Source organism: Scylla paramamosain, chromosome 39 (genome assembly GCF_035594125.1).
Source record: "Scylla paramamosain isolate STU-SP2022 chromosome 39, ASM3559412v1, whole genome shotgun sequence".
NCBI classification, from domain to species: Eukaryota; Metazoa; Arthropoda; class Malacostraca; order Decapoda; family Portunidae; genus Scylla; species Scylla paramamosain.
The window spans coordinates 9,472,705-9,492,603 of NC_087189.1; the positions used below are offsets into that span (position 1 = coordinate 9,472,705).

General features: G+C 41.5%; 2 protein-coding genes across 2 annotated transcripts; both read right to left on the reverse strand.

Moving 5' to 3' along the window:
• Nucleotides 1-1,070: 1,070 nt before the first annotated feature.
• Nucleotides 1,071-5,131, reverse strand: LOC135092012 (uncharacterized). The gene is made up of 3 exons (XM_063990123.1): nucleotides 3,805-5,131; nucleotides 2,807-3,650; nucleotides 1,071-2,655 (listed from the first exon to the last, which is right to left on the reverse strand). Exons 1-3 carry the CDS (start codon nucleotides 5,129-5,131, stop codon nucleotides 1,071-1,073), a joined length of 3,756 nt encoding a protein of 1,251 aa, XP_063846193.1.
• A 5,194-nt stretch (nucleotides 5,132-10,325) lies between these two features.
• Nucleotides 10,326-19,483, reverse strand: LOC135092013 (zinc finger BED domain-containing protein 4-like). The gene is made up of 6 exons (XM_063990124.1): nucleotides 19,438-19,483; nucleotides 17,835-18,009; nucleotides 17,521-17,572; nucleotides 17,208-17,258; nucleotides 11,198-11,806; nucleotides 10,326-11,108 (listed from the first exon to the last, which is right to left on the reverse strand). The coding sequence occupies exons 1-6, from the start codon at nucleotides 19,481-19,483 to the stop codon at nucleotides 10,326-10,328; spliced, it is 1,716 nt and encodes a 571-aa protein (XP_063846194.1).
• Between the last annotated feature and the right edge of the window lie 416 nt (nucleotides 19,484-19,899).

Below are 19,899 nucleotides of genomic sequence, written 5' to 3' on the forward strand. Positions count from 1 at the left end.
TGCTCCACTTTGGAAGTTAAGTAGTCAAAGAATTTCTTATAGTCAGAGGAGTTAGGAGAGAGGTATACAGCACAGATAAATTTAGTATGAGAATGACTCTGTAGTCGTAGCCAGATGGTGGAAAACTCGGAAGATTCAAGAGCGTGGGCACGAGAGCAGGTTAAGTCATTGCGCACATAAACGCAGCATCCAGCTTTGGATCGAAAATGAGGATAGAGAAAGTAGGAGGGAACAGAAAAGGGGCTACTGTCAGTTGCCTCAGACACCTGAGTTTCAGTGAGGAAAAGAAGATGAGGTTTAGAAGAGGAGAGGTGGTGTTCTACAGATTGAAAATTAGATCTTAGACCGCGAATGTTGCAGAAGTTAATGAAGAAAAAGTTGAGGGGGGTGTCAAGACACTTAGGGTCGTCGACGGAAAGGCAGTCCGACCTGGGGACATTTATGGTCCCCTCCCCAGATGGGGACTCCGAGGCTAGTGTAGGAGTCGCCATGATTTTAAAATTTTTTGAGTGAAGGGTGTGTGTGTTATTAGGTGCTTGTAGTTTTGTGTGGAGGAAGAGAGTTGTCTTTAGAGGGCAGGCTGTGACTACCCCCTTGTGTTGTGAGACACAAAGGGAAACGTTCAGTGAGGTCACAGCTGGGTTTAATGATAAGTTCACAGCACCCCCTGAACAGTGCTTTAGACCTCACTGGGAGTAATTATCGTTTCGGCAGGTGTCTACTGCATATATATACAAATTACAAAAATAAACACCTTTACATATACATAATAGAAAATAAATATAAATGTGTTTGTGTGTGTGTGTGTGTGTTTACGTGTGTGTGTGTGTGGGTGTGTAACACTGGTGTAACTCTTACCACCACTCTCGAGTGTATATGAGGCTCCCAGCGTATGCCAAGGCGACCTCAGAGCTGTAGCGACACTTGGAGGAGACTGAAGCTCGATGGAACTCCACCCCTCGTTTTCGGCTTGGTAGCCTGCTAGAGGTCACGTATCCAGTATGCCTCAAGCTATACACGTGGCAGCGCCACGGGTTGAGAGGCAGGCACCTGGTTCCGTGGTAGAGTAGTCACGTGTGTGACATTCCCCCCTTCTTAGGATGACGCAGAAGGAATGACTCTGCGTCATTAGAGAAGTGAGGTGGTTCCTGTCCCGTGAAGGTGGATTCCACCAGAACGTGTGTAGTCTGGGGCCCGGTAGATGGTTCTTCTGGCAGTGCTCGGCCCTCGGCTGCCTCCATCGACCGGTTCACAAGGCACGACTGCATCCCCGGCAACAGGATCCTAGGGTCCTCAGGGTCGCGACGGGTAGTGATGCGAGGCGTAGTGGGAAGGCGAGACAAAGTGTCAGCAAGGCAGTTGTCCAGTCCCTTAATATGGTGCATTTCAATGTGGTAAGGCTGGAGCTGTAGAGACCACCGTAGCAGACGTTGGTTAGTGAAGCGGTTCCTGTTGAGAAAAGTCAAAGGGTTGTGGTCAGTGTAGATTTGGAGTGGCTGGGTGTTGGACTGAAGATAGTACTCAAACTTCTTGATGGCAGAGATAATGGCTAAAAGTTCTTTCTCGATAGTGCTGTAATTCTTCTGATGGATGTTGAACTTCTCGGAGTGGTAGGCGACTGGGTGAAAGATTCCGTCAGATTCTTGCAGGAGGGCGGCACCCGAAGCGTGATCACTGGCGTCAGTATGTATGATGAAGGGTTTACTGAAGTCGGCCGCACGCAAAACCGGTTCCCGAGCAAGCAAGTTCTTAAGTTGATTGAAGGCATGTTGGCAGGCAGGGGTCCATTCGTACGCCACATTCCCACTAGTTAGTCTAGTAAGTGGCCCAGCTGCGTCTGCGAAGTTTGGACAGAAACGCCGGTAGAACCCCGCCATGCCCAGGAAGCGGCGGAGCTCGCGTCGAGTAGTGGGAGTTGGGTACTTCAGTACTGCGTCGACGTTAGCGGTCTTGGGCCGGACGGAGCCTTGTCCAGTCTGATGTCCTAGGTAGGAGACGGTGGCAGCTCCGAACGTAGACTTCGCCAGCTTCACGGTGAGGTTCGCTTCCTGCAGACGGCTGAGCACATTCTGGATCTGGTACAGGTGGTCATCCCAGTCATGTGAAAAAATAAGAATATCATCTAAGTAAACCAGCACTCCTTTTAATCCCTGCATTACCTTGTTCATTGCCCTCTGGAAAGTAGCGGGGCAATTCCTCATGCCAAATGGGGCTACTACATACTGGAAAAGTCCAAAAGGGGTGATGAAGGCAGAGACTATCTGAGATCTTTCAGTAAGGGCTATTTGATAATACCCTTTTAATAGGTCCAGCTTAGTAACAAATTTGGCTTGACCTACTTCATCTATCAGGTCGTCTACCCGAGGCAGAGGATAGGCGTCAGGAATGGTGACGGCGTTGACCCGTCGGTAATCCGCGCAGAATCGCAGTTGTCCGTCCTCCTTGGGTACTAGGAGGCAGGGTGATGCCCATGGGGAGCTGCTGGGTATAGCCAAGCCCTGCTCTAATAAGTACTGGACCTCCTTCTGCATCTGTTCTCGTTTCCGGGGGTTGACTCTGTAGGGAGACTGCTTGATAGGGAAGGTCCCTGGAAGCACCTTCACATCATGGCGGAGGACATTAACAGATTTTAGGATGGTCACCGAACACGTCATACTGAGAGATCAATCTTGAGATATCCAGTGCTCGAGAGGATGAAAGATGACGGAGCTGATCATCTAAGTGTTGGATAATGTAGGTGTTGTTTTGCGTGTCCTTGGGATGTATGGTGTTTGTGTCAATCTCAGTGGTAATACATTTATCATACATCAATGAACACACAGAGGCAGGTTTTAACTCTGAGTCAGCCTCCTGGGGTTCAATGATACCACAGGAAGCTACTCTAGGGGTTGGTTGGGCGCCAGTCACAGGGGTTCTACATTTATACATTTTTAGGAGATTAACGTGTATTAACTGTGTTGCCTTTCGGCGGTCTGGAGTGTTTATGATGTAGTTGTTATCTCCTACCTTTTCCACTACCTCATAGGGACCATGATACTTTACTTGTAATGGGTGTTTAGGTGTGGGTATGAATGCAAGGACTTGATCACCTCTATCAAATACTCTAACTCTGGCCTTCTGATCAAAGTGTTTCTTCATGGTGTTTTGAGATTTGTGTAAGTTGTTATCAGCAAAGGTGCGAACTTTAGTGAGTGTGGCTTTAAGGTTGTTCAAGTATTTAGTTACAGAGACAAGTTTGTGGGTAGTGGAATCTAACAATTTGTCTTTAATAATCCTTAATGGTCCCCGCACTTTCCTACCGAACAGGAGCTCGAATGGGGAAACTCCTGTACTCTCGTTAGGGGCTTCCCTGATGGCAAAAAGCATGTAGGGGAGTGTGTCATCCCATTCGCTCTCCTGCTCGTGACAGAATTTGCGTAGAAGTCCTTTCAGTGTCTGATGAAATCTTTCTAGAGCGCCCTGTGACTGCGGGTGATAGGCAGAAGATAAGGTTTGTGCGATACCAAGCTCTTTTAACACCTCTGTGAAGAGAACGCTAGTGAAATTAGTTCCTCGGTCACTCTGAATGGTTTGAGGAATCCCGAAGGTAGTAAAGAAGTGGTTTAGCTTGGACACAATAGTGTTGGTGTTGATTTTACGTATCGGAAAGGCTTCGGGATACCTAGTTGTTGGGTCAAGAATTGTTAGGATATATTCATTACCTTTCTTGGTTTTTGGAAGAGGCCCCACAATGTCAATTATTATTTTATGAAATGGTTCCGAGGGAACAGCAATAGGTTGGAGGGATAGTTACGTTAGGTTTACCCGCTATCTGGCAGAGATGACAAGTACTGACGTAATTCTTCACATCCTCCCTTAATCCTGGCCAGTAAAAGTCAGCGAGGATCTTCTCACATGTCTTCTTGATGCCCAAGTGACCAGCAAAACTTTCATGAGCGATCTCTAGTATGGAATGTCTGAGTATGGTAGGCACAACCACCTGGTGGGCTTCTGCCCAAGCAGCAGCATCTGGGACCTTAGAGGGCCGGAACACTCTCATGAGAACTCCATCCTGTTTGTAAAAGGCAGGGTAATTAGTAATTTGATCTGGAGGGATAACCTTGTCATGAAATTGAGTCAAAGTAGTGTCTTCCTGTTGAGCCTCAGTGAGAAGTTTTTCAGAAAATATTTGATTGAGTTCAAGTGGGGATGGGCTCTTCTTTGGAAGTGAGAAAGACTGATCAGATTTCCTTGCTTGTGCACGAGTAGTGGCACAAACAGGGAATAAGCCTGGTTGTTGCTCTTCTAACTGTACAGTGGGGTTATCCATCAGCATTGTGTCACTAATTACCAAAGGGGGAGTCACCTTACTGCCAGCTAGGTCATTAGCGAGGAGTAGTTGAGCATTAGGGATGGGTAAGGCTGGTTCTTCACTAACTCCTATTATCACTTCACCTCTTACTAGTGGGCTATCAAGATGTACTTTAGCTAATGCAATGGGGAAGGGGTCATGGAAGTCTTTTAAATATACCTTTTCACCTGTGTAACACTGTTCAATACCAGGGACTGCTGACTTCAGCACTAGGGACTGAGCTGAACAGGTGTCTCTGACAATCTTAACTGGGTGATCCTTGTTATCAATGCTGATGGTGCCTACAGACCTGAAAGGCTCAAATAAGTCTTTAGGTACAGGGAAGGAGGGAAGAGCTTGTATGGAAGCAACTGGCTTGGCAGGATATGTTTGAGCTACCTTGCACTTGGGATTAGGACAGTTCTTTATGAGGTGCCCCGGCTGTTTACAAAAAGCACAAAATAGAGGTGGTCGAGTACTACTGCCGGTCATTTTACCAACCCCTGAGTTACCTGAGTTTATCTTACCACTAGGAGTCTCGGTCAGCTTGTCTGAGGTTGCCTTGCGATTCACCAGGGAGAAAAGGTCCGCTAACTGAGCGGCTTTGAGAAGATCTGTTTCTTCTTTGTTGGTGATGTGTAACATTACTGAGTAAGGGAGCTTACGCATGAACTCTTCTAAGGCTAAGAGATTTACTAATTCGTCGTACGTGGTTATCGCGGCTGACTTAAGCCAACGCTTGAGAGCCCTCAGTTTCTCTGAGGCAAACTCTAGATAGGTTTGTTGCGGAGTTTTGAACATTTTTCGAAAAGACTGACGGTATCCTTCTGTGGTAATGGAGTACGCCGCTAGGATGCCCTGTTTGATACAGTCCTAATCCGTGTTGTTTTCGAGGCCGTTCAAAATAGTTAAAGCCTTTTGGCTGAGTTTGGGTTTAAGAAGCCAAGGCCAGTCTTCTCGGGGCAGTTCAAAATGTACTGCTGTGTCCTCGAACTGTCCAAAGAAAGTTTCGGGGTCTTTGTCAGAGAACTGAGGGAGTAGTGAGAGATATTTAGTTAACTTTTGTTTGAGGTCAACTGTGGTGGTTGATCGAGATTTTAATTGTGCGAGTTGGGTCTCGTGGATTCTTTCTTTTTCTCTCTCCTCTCTTTCTTTTTCCTCCTTTTCTTTTACATATGCCAGATCTCTTTCCGCTTTTTCTTTTTGAAAAGCTAGTTCTTCTCGCCTTAGTTCTCTCTCTTCCCTCTCTCTTTCTCTTGCTACCTCTAGTTTCAGCTTTTCGAGTTCGAGCATTAAACTGGCGTCGTGCTGTGAAGCAGCACTAGTGGCTTCACCTCCAAGGTGAACTAGGATTTGAGTTCGGAGTTCTTCCTTCCGAATGTCAGACGGATATGAGAGATCAAACTGTCGGGCTATGTACTTTAAATCATTCTTTGTCACTTTGGCAGTTTGTAGCTCCGCCACAGAAGGATTACTGCAAAATGCGTCCAAGTTTAACTCATGCGACATGATTAATGAGCGTGAGGTCAATTGAACCAAATCAAGTGTGTCTGAGCCCTACACTGAAACCTGATCCAAGACCTAGGTTCGCCACCACGAGTCGGAAGGACCCGCGTGAACGACAGGTTCGAAACCACGAGTCGGAGGGAAATGAGTTGACCCGCGTGCATCGACAGAGACTCGTTTTTGAGTCTAGTTGAGTCAAGGTTAGCAACGCCTTAACTGTGCTTCTGAAGAGGCAACGAATCGAAGAAGTGTAGCGATAATCACTGCCCCAAAATGACTACCATAGAACTAACACTTAAGCACTTGTATTGGCTTGCCGTATTCGCTGCTTTCAAGCAAAGAGTGGAACGCAAGTTCCCAAGTTTTAAGGAGTCTCGGAGTTCGGGGTGAAGGTCACTACTAGGGGAATCGAACCGACACTAAAGCAACACTGAGGAAATCAATTGTTAGGTTTTTAACGCTTTTATGACTAGACGCCGGTACCTCGCGTACTTTTAAAGCGGAAAAACGCAAAAATTCACCAACAAAGAAATAAGCACAACTTCATATACACTCGAGAGCAGGAAAGGAACTAGTGTAGTTATATGTATGTGTAAACATGTGTAAGATCCCGGACAGGCCCCCAATTGTTACGTGTGAGCATACACTGAACTCTAGGGGATGGACCATGAAGGGGTGTTGCTCACACTAACAATGGAAGGGTTAAAAGAAAAGAGAAAAGGAGACATTTTAACTGCTATTTAATATCTTAAAGTTAACCCTTAAATTAAGTAACAATACAAAATTGAAGATTATTTAAGTAAGTAAAAGTAAGCAACAAGGAGTGGCAATCTGAACTGGACTGAATAACTTAAAAGACTGGTTCAGTTAATAACTTAAGCCAAGTTAGTAAATGCATATATATACAAATTACAAAAATAAACACCTTTACATATACATAATAGAAAAAAAATATAAATGTGTTTGTGTGTGTGTGTGTGTGTTTATGTGTGTGTGTGTGTGTGGGTGTGTAACACTGGTGTAACTCTTACCACCACTCTCGAGTGTATATGAGGCTCCCAGCGTATGCCGAGGCGACCTCAGAGCTGTAGCGACACTTGGAGGAGACTGAAGCTCGATGGAACTCCACCCCTCGTTATCGGCTTGGTAGCCTGCTAGAGGTCACGTATCCAGTATGCCTCAAGCTATACACGTGGCAGCGCCACGGGTTGAGAGGCAGGCACCTGGTTCCGTGGTAGAGTAGTCACGTGTATGACAACACACACACACACACACACACACACACACACACAGAGCTCACTGATGAAATAAATAAGTGAAGGGAAACCCATCAGTAGCTAAGAATTATGCATGCCAAAATATATATATATATATATATATATATATATATATATATATATATATATATATATATATATATATATATATATATATATATATATATATATATATATATGAGAGAGAGAAACATAAATAAAACAAACAAGTAAGAAAAACTGTTAGGTAACACGATGTAGACGATACTGATTCACTATGTAACACGATTTTCGTCTTTGACAAGCAAGTTTTATTTTCCAACTCTTTTCATTGGAAAACAACAGAAAATGTCCATTATTCATGTCAATTTTTTTTTTTTCGTGGCTTTTAGAATAATTTTTTGCCCCAAAATAGCAAAATTTTACCATTTTTTCCTGATACTGACACAGAGAACTTTTTTGCTCTTGTCTTCATTGTCGTGCTTCTACTTTGCACGATCTTGTTGCGTCCTTAATCTATAAGAATGACTTTTGTGGGTTCAAAGGAACGCTTTGAATTTTTTGTAATTTTTACTTAATTTCCGACAACAACGACTTCCGACAACAACGAAAAACAACGAAAATTGTTTCATATCTCTTCAAATAAATTCCATCAAATATCTGGAACACTTCACTGATTCAAATCACTTCACATATTCAATACTCAATGATAAATCACATCCTACACAAACATTGCAACTAATATTCAATGACGAACACATCCTACACGTACCCAATCCCTCTCTGTCAATGAATAACACCAACATTTTACTCTGACTGCATTACAACTGTCTGGCGCTACTTACTGGTACTGTGACAGGCGGCTAGCCCATCTTGACCCTCTCTGGCTTGACAGCTCTGTCTACCTTGTTTCTCTGTCTCTTGTTTCTTCTGTCTATTCCCGTCTCCTACATCTCATACACGTGCATACACAGTTAATTTTCCTGTAACTTTGAATAAGGTTAATTTTCGAGTGACTATATTTATTTTTTCATACTTTGATCATATGTTTCATTTTCCTATACTTTCCTAATTCTCCCCTTTATCTGTCTTACTACGTGGCTGAGCGTTTTCTTAATGCTAGACTGAAAAATTTCTTTTGCCTTCACTCCAAGCATTTGCTTTTATTTCCAGTTGCCTTATCAACCCAGTCTATTTATGGCTTATTTAGGCTTGGACATCACACATACGCTTCCGCGTTTATCTCGGGTTTCAACATGACTCTTATTAAACAATATAATTCACATATTTCTTGCATTACATTTATCACTAACCATTGCCACTATCAATTTTCTAAATATCAAGCAATGTCAATTTTCATAGATCATCATTTTCTATAAATCAAGTACTCACATCAGCTGTGAGGACAACTCGTTTCTTGTTTTTTTTTTTTTATTTATTTATTTTTTTATAGTTTTTTATTCATGATGATACAAGTTTGTACCACCCTTCAGAAATTTTCAACCTTATTTCAGTCACTCGCTTCTGTATCAAAGCTACTACTTATATATTAATTTTTCGGCTCGTATGTTTCCTTCATTAATTTTATCGTCTTCTCGCACTTGCTTCTCTCTGTAAATTTCTGCTTAGTAAGTCCTCTCCTTTACGTTTCTCAACAACTAATTTTTCGGCATCAAACAGAATCTGCCATTTGTAGGATTAGGTGTTTTATAATGAAATCTTATCCTTACCATCTTCTCCTATACAACTCTGTAGCACCTGTGTTCCCTGCCGTGGGTCAATCTACGAGTAGCTACTAATATATCACTACCGTCTAGAAGTCAACAATATTGCCATTCTTATACCGATTATGATGACAACACCCATGAGATGCTGCACATTTTTATTGTCTTGATATGTGTGTTTCCCAGTGTGTTTCTCCCTCTATTTGTTTGTGTGCCGCTGGTGAAACAAGTAACTGATGACCATTACAAGAGGTCATAATTCCCTTCTCACACAAGCAATATAACTCACCGAACATATTTCAAGATGGTTATTAATCTGGGCAAGTAAGGTAGCCACAAAAAGTATGGGGGTGAGAGCTTGTATGATGACAACTTGCCAGCAACACAGACGCAGAATGAATAACTTTACTGATTTTATCATAAATTTTCTTTAGTACTCAAAATTTTCACAAATTGTTTCAGTATAACACCAAATTTCGCAGGCAACTCAACAACAAGTAATTACAACATCAATTGCAACAAATCATTACAACTCACATGTCACATTTGTCACATCCTATTCTTGCAATATCCTAAATTCTGCAATATCAGTCTGATAATATCTGTCTTTGCAATGTCAATCTATGCACTATCATCTTTGCAACATTATTCTTTACAATATAAATCTCACCAATGCCACCAGTGCCACGTTGCTATGCTGCACGATCTTGCTGGCGTTCTAAGACTGGCTTTTGTGGGTTCAAGGGAACGCGTTTAAGTTTTCATAATTTTTACTTAATTTGTATTTTTGACATATATTTACACTCAGACGACCATAGACGACTTCCAACAACAACGAAAAACTACGAGAATTGTTTCATCTCCCCTCAAATTGATTCCATTCAATATCTGGAACACTTCACATTACACTTCGATTCAAATCACTTCACATATTTAATACTCAGTGATAAATCACATCCTACACAAACCTCACTACTAATATTCAGTGAGGAAGCTCATCCCACACCTGCCAGACATGGGCATGATTTAAAAAAATTATTATGATTTGATTTTGATTATGGTGTGGAATACTTTTTTGATTGTGATGAAATGATGATTAGTTTACTTTTGTAATTTTTGATTACGATTATTTTTTTTTGTCTTTTTGTGCATGATTTGTATTAGATTATGATTGCAATCACATCTCGCTGTGATTATTTATAAAAAGATAATGATTAGCAATGATTAAGTACAATGCCTAAACAGGTAGCAAACTACATGTATTAGGTGCACTGTTCCATATTTGAGCACAGTAACATAACCGTTTGAATCACTTACTAACTAATGGTATTAAAAACATACATAGTGTGCAAGAGGCTTTATTTGTCTTTGCTTTACAGTACATAATACATTACTTCTATGAAATTATTTCAAATCATGATCACAGGCTTTCACAGCAATAATGAAAACAAAGTATTTCTCTTTGAAAAATATAGAACTTGTTATACACATGATTTGTTATAGGCTAAATTATTTGTCATGTAATGTGTAATTTAGTAAGTGTTGGTTACACTTGATAAACATCAACTCCTCAAAGCGAACATCGGTCATTGTGCATCGTTCAGGACGAAAGACTTTCCCAGCAAGAGAGAAAAGTGTCTCAACTGGAGCTGATGATGGTGGGATACACAGATATCGGAGAGCCAGTATAGCTAGTTGAGGTAATGGTGACTGATTCTGTTCCCAGAAGAGAAGGGGGTCACTGTCATCCTCTGTTGTTGGCTGACTCAGGTAGGATTGTACTTGTGATAAAGTTGATGTTAATGTACAGAGGGAAGAGCTCGTTGATGCTGATGGTGTCATGAATCTGAACAGCCTGCACTTCTTTGTAGGGGCCTCCTTATTTTCCTGAAGGGAACCCTTTTCTTCAGTAGCAGTGGACATAATTTCATGTACTTTAGACTTCAGTAGGGATGTGATGAACATGACTTGTTGTGGTGGGCACCAGTCCATGTTGAAGCGTGGGTCTAGGAGTGAAGCCAGCTGAAACATCGCCTTGTCTTCATAGATCTTCACTGTTTTCTTGATGGAGCTTTTGAGAGTAGTAATCACCTTTGACTTGTGTGTCTGTGACGGTTGTTGAAGCTCAGCTTTCAGTCCACGAATGCATGGAATTGCTTTGCTTGACGTTACAACATTCTCTCCCTGACACTCTAGAGTTGCTACTTCAGATGCTGTCAAGATGTGTGTTACTTGCTTGATGAGATTAAGTTCATATTTGGTTATCTTTACTGGACAGTTTAGCTGATGAAGCTTGGGTGGATCAATATTGAGAAGGGAGCGAAGCATCTTGTTACTGGTGTTCCATCGCGTTGCATTTTTGTCCCGAGGTCTGCACTGACTTGGACAATGTCAGATGGCAGTGCAGAGTGACGAACGTGTGACGCTAGACGTGAGGCTTTTCCAGTGACTCCTGAGACAGGACCTGCTTCTTGAAGCCCATCTTTCACAGTAGTTTGTAAAGTGTGAACAAAACATCTGACATGGCCAGGCAATAGCTGCAGCAAGTTGTCATTGTTATCAGGAATGTGAAAGGTGTCATCCTCCTCTTCGCCTTCACTGTCTTGATTAGTGTCCGCATCGTCCACACTGGGAAGTGTCACGAGTGCTTTAAGGACAGTGGTGCCACTGTCGGTTACAATTGTCAAAATCTTTGTTTGTAGGTTAAAGCTAGTGATGATTTCTGTGAATGTGGCATGGATCTTTTGTGCAGTGTGGGACCCTTTGAATCTTGTGCATGCCAACAGTGTTGATTGGAGCTGGAAGTTATCATTGAAGTGACACGTGATCCCAGTGCACGACCGCATCTGTCTGTTTGTGCAAAGGTCAAGTGTAACACAGACGTAACCAACAGAACAAGACTTCTTATTGAGATGTTTCTGTAGTTGTTGAGTTTGCGAAGGAAGAAGCTTGCTGCTGAGCTCCTTGCGGCTTGGGCTGCTGTAGCTGGGCTAAGCCTTGTTAAGAAGAGCTTGAAAGTTAGCATCCTCAACCCTTGAAAGAGGTTGGAGAGAGCCGGCAATGAAGCGAAGGAGTAACTTGTCCATTTCCTTTTGGCGGCGATCACCATTTTTTCCTTGTAATAGATATCCCAAAGTCAGTTATTGGAACAAGGGCTCCACCAGCTGCTGTTGTTACTGCCTCCACGTTGCTATCCACCTTGACATCTGGATGAGCTTTCTCAGAGTAGAAACAACTCAATACATTGCGGTAATTATATATATATATATATATATATATATATATATATATATATATATATATATATATATATATATATATATATATATATATATATATATATATATATATATATATATGAAAATTTATCGTGAAGCCTGAAGGGAGAGTGGGAGTGAGTTTTCTTGCTATTTGTATTTTAAATTTTTGGTGTAATATACACACACATATATATGGCATTGCATTAAGAAAGAAAAACACTTTTCATTATGAAGCAACGGTCTGGTTAACAGATAATGGCGGCGGCACACTAGGACAATGTCAATGACTTTTGGTTGTTTTTGCTACTGCTTTTCTGTTTCACTATTCAAAATGAGTGGCACGGTGGGGGAGTTTGGTTGTTGAGGAGTACAGATAACAGTTTGGTCTAGCATGTTGCTGCTCACGTCAGGATTCAAATATATCTTTTATTTGTATGTCTTACTGTACAGATAAATTAAGATGCAGCAAGATTTATTTGTAATTTTGTTCCTGTTACATATTGAAATGCTTTATTTGTAAATATTCTTAATTATATAATTTCATTAAGCATTCCGACTATCTTCGGTGGTTTACGTCCCGTGCGTCTTGAGCTGCCAGTTAGCTGTTATATATGCAATGTTACGAGCGAAACATCTCTGTCTGTCTCACAGTCTTTCTAGAGAGCACAAACTTTGATTTCTGCCTCGTTAAGACTCTCTTAATACTGATCCAGTATTGGTTTCCCCATGATGATCTAGAGATGTACTTGTTGAGGAGTGGAGTGGAGTGATGAGTCTACCAGCTGTCTGCCTTAAATAAGCCAGCAGCGTGTGCATGTACAAACGTGTTGTTTGCCTTACAGTACATAGCCAGCAGCATATGCATGTACAAATGTGTTGGGTGATACAGTACAACAACAACAACAACAACACACACACACACACACACACACACACACACACACACACACACACACACACACACACACACACACACACACACACACACTGACAGACAACAGACAACATGTTTCATAAGTAACCGTGTGGCTGTGCACTCCCACACCAGCCTGGCGGGAATCATTTTTACCAGTAGTGCATTTGAAGTCTGCTGAAACACGTATAGGCTTTGTGTGCATTTGGCTGATACTCGTACATCATGAGAGACAAGCAAGTAAAACATGAGATGGTGCTAAGCTTTCCTAACATACTTGGATTTGAAAGCGAAGTGCTTCATGGAAATAAAAAAAAAGTAATCAAAATAATCAAATTTTAATCAATGATTATTATCAAGAAAAATATGATTATGATTTGATTATGATTACGTAATCACAGCCAACGATTATGATTTTTTGATTAGTGATCATGATCATGCCCACGTCTGAATATATATATATATATATATATATATATATATATATATATATATATATATATATATATATATATATATATATATATATATATATATATATATATATATATATATATATATATATATATATATATATATATATATATATATATATATATATATATATATATATATATATATATATATATATATATATATATATATATATATATATATATATATATATATATATATATATATATATATATATATATATATATATATATATATATATATATATATATATATATATATATATATATATATATATATATATATATATATATATATATATATATATATATATATAAAGTTTCACTGTATATGAGAAGTCATTTTTTCCTTTTGCTTGGAGTAGCTGGCCAAAATTGAATTAATGCGAGGTTTTATTGCGAGGTTCTATTTGAGAACCAATTTCTTGCTATCTCTTTCCTAAACCTAAATCTTTCAAGCTTGAACCCGCTATTTCTTGTTCTATCCTGGTTGCTGATTCTAAGAATTATACTTACATCCCCCTTGTTATAACAATTATACCACTTAAAGACCTCTATCAGGTCCCCTCTTAACCTACGTCTCTCTGAAGAATGTAAATTTAACAACTTCAATCTCGCCTCGTAAGGAATACTCCTCATCCCTTGTATCCTTTTAGTCATTCTCCTCTGTACTGATTCTAATAGACCTATATCTTTCCTGTAATGTGGGGACCAAAACTGCACAGCGTTGTCTAGATGAGGTCTGACCAGCGCCAAGTATAACTTTAATATTACTCCCGGCCTTCTACTTTTAACACTCCTAAAAATGAATCCTAGTACCCTATTTGCCCTGTTTCTGGCCTCTATGCATTGTTTTCCTAGACGGAGTTCAGAGCTAACTATAACTCCAAAATCTTTCTCGTACCCTGTACCTACCAGAGTTTGGTTGTTTAAAGTGTACCTATTGTGTGGGTTTCCTCTACCTACGCTAAGCACTTTGCATTTCTTGATATTAAACTGCATTTGCCATCTGTCCGTCCATTCTTTCATCCTATCGAAATCTGCCTGCAAGGCGATGGCATCCGATTCTGACCTAATTAATCTACCTGTCACCATTATCTAATCTACTATCACCATTATCTACTGCCTCGTACACTCTACTGTAAAAACTTAACAAGTTTGTCAGGCAAGACTTTCCCTTTGTGAAGCCATGCTGTGACTGATTTATCAAGTTATGCACTGATTCTAATTGTCTAAATGTTCCCTGATGTTCCTCGCTATTATTGACTCCAATAATTTACCCACAACTGAAGTTAAGCTGACAGGTCTATAATTAGACGCTAAAGTTTTATCTCCTTTCTTAAAGATGGGTACTACATTAGCCTGCCTCCACATTACTGGTACCTCATCTGACTCAGGTGATTTCCTAAAGACAGAAACTAACGGCTCACTAATAACCTCTTTCCATTCCTTAAGTACTCTGGGATATATTTCATGTGGTCCTGGTGTCTTGAACTTTTTAGCTTATCTAGCTCCTGTTCCACTATATCCCTAGTTATGGAAATATCTGTCAGCTTCTCATTCTCATCTGCTCTAAACACCTGTTCACTATCTGGCATATCCTGCATGTTTTCCTGGGTGAAGACAGTTAGAAAATACTTATTCACAATTTTGCTAACCTCCTCCCCAAAACTAACCAGCTCCCCATCTGGTGCCTTTAATGGACCTACAGTATCCTTATTCTTCGTCCTGTATACCTGATAAAATTCCTTGGGGTCCGTCTTCGCCTGGCTGGCTACCTTTAATTCATAATTGCCCTTAGCTTTCCTCGTTAACCTCCTGACTGTTCTAACTAATTCATTATATTGTGGCTTTAAAACTTCTTCACCTGCCCTTAATCTCTTATATATATATACTTCTCTTCCGCCCTATATAATGTTTTAACCTAGCAGTCATCCATTTAGGGTCATTTTCTGTGATCTTTTTGCTGTATTCGGGATGTTTGCTAACTGACCTGTATGCAGTTTATCTACGAAATATTTATGCAACTCATCTACATTTTCTGCACCTAATTCCCTCATCTCGGCCACTTCCATCCTCTCCACTCCCTCATCTACTCACCTCGACCTCACCTCTCCCATTTCAGCATGACCTGACCCTCCAACATACTCACACCTATCCCCCTCTCTCTCTCTCTCTCTCCTCCGCCCCTTCCGGACACATCTTCCCTCCTCTTGTCCTACACCCTCACGCCTCACCTCACCTCTCTTATCTTGCCTTATCTCTCTCAACTCCGTCCCGGACCTGACCTCACCCTGCATCCGTTGCCAGTCAATTCCTTGGAGGTACCTTTTTGATTCCTCAAAATCTGCTCTCCTAAAGTCAGGTATTTTACTAGTGTTTTTGCTTCTAAAAGTTTCCTCCCATTTTAAATTATTCCTAATTTCTTAATGGTCACTGTTACCTAGCTGTCCTCCAACCTCTACCTGCGTGACTGCTTCCTCCCTGTTAGTAAGAATTAAATCTGGAATACTGTTCCCCCTTGTGTGTTCTACGACTACCTTTTTTAAAAAATTATCCTGAAATACCTTAAGAAATTCCTCTGCTTCCTTGTTACCCACCATCAGGCTTCAGTCGATATTCCCAAAATTAAAATCTCCTAGCACACATACCTGACTGTACCTGCCTGTTCTATTTATTTCCTGCCACAGTGAGGTGTTAATTTCCTTTGTACTGTTCGGTGGCCTGTACACTACTCCCAGTACTACTGACTGTGATCCTTCCTTAATATCTACCCATATCGACTCTGTTTTGCTATCAGTTTTAATTCTACTGTTAATACAACACTGTAATGTGTCCCTAACGTATAACACGACGCCTCCTCCTCTCCTGTTTTCCTTGTCTTTATAGAACAGTGTATAACCATCTATGATATTTTGATATTGTTTGCCACATTCCATTAAGTGTACCTAGAATGTTTGTCACAGTTAGTTACCTGTGTGTAGAGTGTTTGCTGCATTTGTCAAACCTACGAAGGAAGTTTGCGGTGTTTCAGTAAGTATGTGGACAGTGTTTTTTAGTGTTTGTCACAGTTAGTTACCTGTGTGTAATGTTTGCTGCATTTGTCAAACCTACGAAGGAAGTTTGCGGTGTTTCAGTAAGTATGTGGACAGTGTTTTTTAGTGTTTGTCACAGTTAGTTACCTGTGTGTAATGTTTGCTGCATTTGTCAAACCTACGAAGGAAGTTTGCGGTGTTTCAGTAAGTATGTGGACAGTGTTTCGTATGTGTTTCGTAAACCATACAGTGTTGGGTGTATTTTTTGTAAGTCTTCGGGAAATGTCTGTTGCACTTCATATTACTGTACGTATTGTTTATTTGTTGATGTAAATGAAAAAAAAAAAGTTTGTTAGGAAAGTGTTAGTGTGAGACAAAGGAAAGTCAAAGTAAGAAAGAACAATCAGACGTACACAAACGATGCATGTCCTCGACTTGTTGTGTCTTGAAGGAGAAAATATGACTATGATACAAAGTGTGCAATTTTGTTTTGTTAACTTCCTTTTTATCATCTAATTGACTTTCTTTTTTTTTCACCGTCACAGGTAACGATCGCCTCCACCTCCACCACCTCCACCACCACCACCACCACCACCACCATCAAGAGGTGAAGTTCAATGTAAGTAGCACTAAGTACTTTCAGTGTCTGGTGTTGTGTATTTCAGCCACGAGGTGACGCGGCAAGGTGGGCAGCCCTCATCACTGCTTACCTGCTTGGCCTGCATGCCACTTTGACACTTGGGGGAAGTTTGCTGTAGTCGCTACAATTTTGAGATGCTGAATTCAGGGATTGAAAAATGGCGAAATGAGCATTCTGAGGAGCCCGGTGGAGGCACCACCACCTCCCCGCAGCACCTTGACGAGTGTGGTCACTGTGTTTCACCTCCGCACGGCTCCCTTCGACTTATGGAAATGCCTTTATTTTGTACTATGTATTTATTTTCCATGCTCTGGTTTGACCCGCTTACCGACTTGCTCGACGCCGCACGACACGCGCGAATGCTGCCTGCCATCTTTATTCACCTTTGTTCGGCGTGCATCGGAGTCGGCGATTATCCTGTGCTTGGTTTTTCTACTGTAAGGAGAAATGTAATTAAGTTTTTATCGTGCGTGGTGTACAGCACATAATGAAGAGGGCCGCGAGAACTCCGTCACAGTGTGTTCCCACAGCCACACCAGCACACCTCTGCTCACCGTAATGGAGTGTAGGGCGAGGCAGCCCCGACACGCGCCACTCTGCTGCAATTCACAATATATTATTTTCACTGCTTTTTTTTTTTTTTCCTTTCTATATCCTCCTCCCATTATTGTTCTTTTATTTATACCCACTCACTCACCTGGTTACCTTGAACGGCGCATGATTACCTCTGCGATAAGCCACAAGTGTCACGCAGGTAATGGCAGGTATCAGGGAGTGTTTGGAGGAGAGGTATCTGGTGGTGACACTTTCATGAGCGAGGCTTGGTGCAGCTGTGGCGTGAACGACTGCAGCTGGGGAAGCATTGGTGGTCACTGTGTTTGGTGACGTGAGAGAGACAGATAGAGAGATGGATGGATGGATAGGTGGATAGATAGAGTGAATGATGGGTAGATGGAAGGATAGAGGGAAAGATAGGTAGATGAATAGGTAGATAGATAGGTGGATGGATAGATGGACAGAGAGATGGGCAGATGTACAGATAGAAAGGTAGACAGATAGACAGATAGATAGACAGATAAGTAGATAGATAGATAGATAGATAGATAGATAGATAGATAGAGAGAGAGAGAGAGAGAGAGAGAGAGAGAGAGAGAGAGAGAGAGAGAGAGAGAGAGAGAGAGAACAGTCATTATGTACGATTTTTGCTCTCCTGCCTGATGATGTGTTATGATTGTCTGTCTGTCTGTCTGTGTGTTTGTGTATTTGTGCACCTGTCTTGCGTCTGTGTGCCTGGTATCCCCAAAGAGTTAGCAGGGTGTTTTAACGAGGCTGTGATGAAGGGCGAGTGTTGAGCCGAGGAATAATTGACTGGTGCTCAGGGAGGATCCGGGGAGGTGGGCGGTCAGGAGGGAGTATTTTTAGTCTGCCAGATTCTTGTGTGCTGCATTTTTTGTTTATCTTTGTTTGTGTAAGAAGGGCGCGGGCAAAGGGCACCAAATTACGTATAAAATGGCTACACTGATTTGTCAGTATCTAAAGGAGAGCCGAAAAGGTAAGCCAGATTACAGAAATGTTTTTGAGCCCTCCCTCATGAAAGAATTCAAGTCATGGGAAGGAGGAAATACAGAAATAGGCAGGGAGTTCCAGTGTTTAGCAGAGAAAGTGACGAATGATTGAGAATGCCGGTTAACTCCTGCATTAGGGAGGTGGACAGAATAGAGATGCATCAAATCACCTGACTAACGAGGCATAAATCAAGGTATCTGCTCTCTCTCTCTCTCTCTCATCTCTCTCTCTCTCTCTCTCTCTCTCTCTCTCTCTCTCTCTCTCTCTCTCTCTCTCTCTCTCTCTCTCTCTCTCTCTCTCTCTCTCTCTCTCTCTCTCTCTCTCTCTCTCTCTCTCTCTCTCTCGGGAGAGAGAGAGACGTTTCCCTCCCACTTCCTTTGCTATAAGGTTTATTTTGCAATACTTCGATCATACGGTTTATTTTCCTATAACTTTCAATAAGGTTGTTTTTCGGGTAGCTATATTTATTTTCCCCTACTTGGATCATACGGTTAATTTTCCTATACTTTCCATAAGGTACATTTTCAAGTACGTATATTAATCTTCCCATACTTCGAACATACAGTTTATTTTCCCTTGGCTTCCAATAAGGCTCATTCTCGAGTAATTTGGTAATAAATATGCGAATAATAAAATATGCGAAGAAGAAACAAAGGAAAACTGGCCATGCAAAAAACGTGATTCTCTCTCTCTCGCTCTGTCTTTGCCAAGGCAGCAGGTGGACACGAAAATACGTGCATTGCTCACATGATGGCCGCCGCACACGCCTGATTTGTGCATTATTACCAGGAGAAGCAGTGTTGTGAGCACGGCTAATAATCTCTGTGGCCTTTGAAAATAGTCGTGGTGAGAGAGCGTAGAGTTTCAGAACACAGGCCTCTCTCTCCCCATTGCCGGAGAATTTAGTGTTGTTATTTACTTGTCCTGATAGCTTAATCTAACCTAACCTAACCTAATCTAACCTAACCTAACCTAACCTAACCTAACCTAACCTAACCTAACCTAACCTAACCTAACCTAACCTACCCTAACCTAAGCTAACCTAACTTAACCTATCCTTACCTACCCCTTTTCCCCCTCCCCCCTCCCAAGACAGCACTCCCTCCCCCCTCCCGGCTGTCTTCCCTCCCCCCTCCCCCCTCCCACCTTACCTATCCCCTCCCCCCTCCCCCCTCCCCCCTCCCACCTAACCTATC

What these genes read in the sequence shown, in the direction of transcription:
- LOC135092013 (XM_063990124.1), bottom strand. Translation starts at nt 19,483, where the DNA reads ATGCACAAATCAGGCGTGTGCGGCGGCCATCATGTGAGCAATGCAC. An exon ending in CCATCATGTGAGCAATGCAC is followed by an intron (nt 18,010 to 19,437) that starts GTATTTTCGTGT and finishes CACCAAACACAG; the next exon opens with TGACCACCAATGCTTCCCCA. An exon ending in TGCCATCTGACATTGTCCAA is followed by an intron (nt 11,109 to 11,197) that starts GTCAGTGCAGAC and finishes GATCCACCCAAG; the next exon opens with CTTCATCAGCTAAACTGTCC.
- LOC135092012 (XM_063990123.1), bottom strand. Translation starts at nt 5,131, where the DNA reads ATGTTCAAAACTCCGCAACAAACCTATCTAGAGTTTGCCTCAGAGAAA. An exon ending in TCATCTCTGCCAGATAGCGG is followed by an intron (nt 3,651 to 3,804) that starts GTAAACCTAACG and finishes GGTATCCCGAAG; the next exon opens with CCTTTCCGATACGTAAAATC. An exon ending in GCCTCTGTGTGTTCATTGAT is followed by an intron (nt 2,656 to 2,806) that starts GTATGATAAATG and finishes TTGATCTCTCAG; the next exon opens with TATGACGTGTTCGGTGACCA.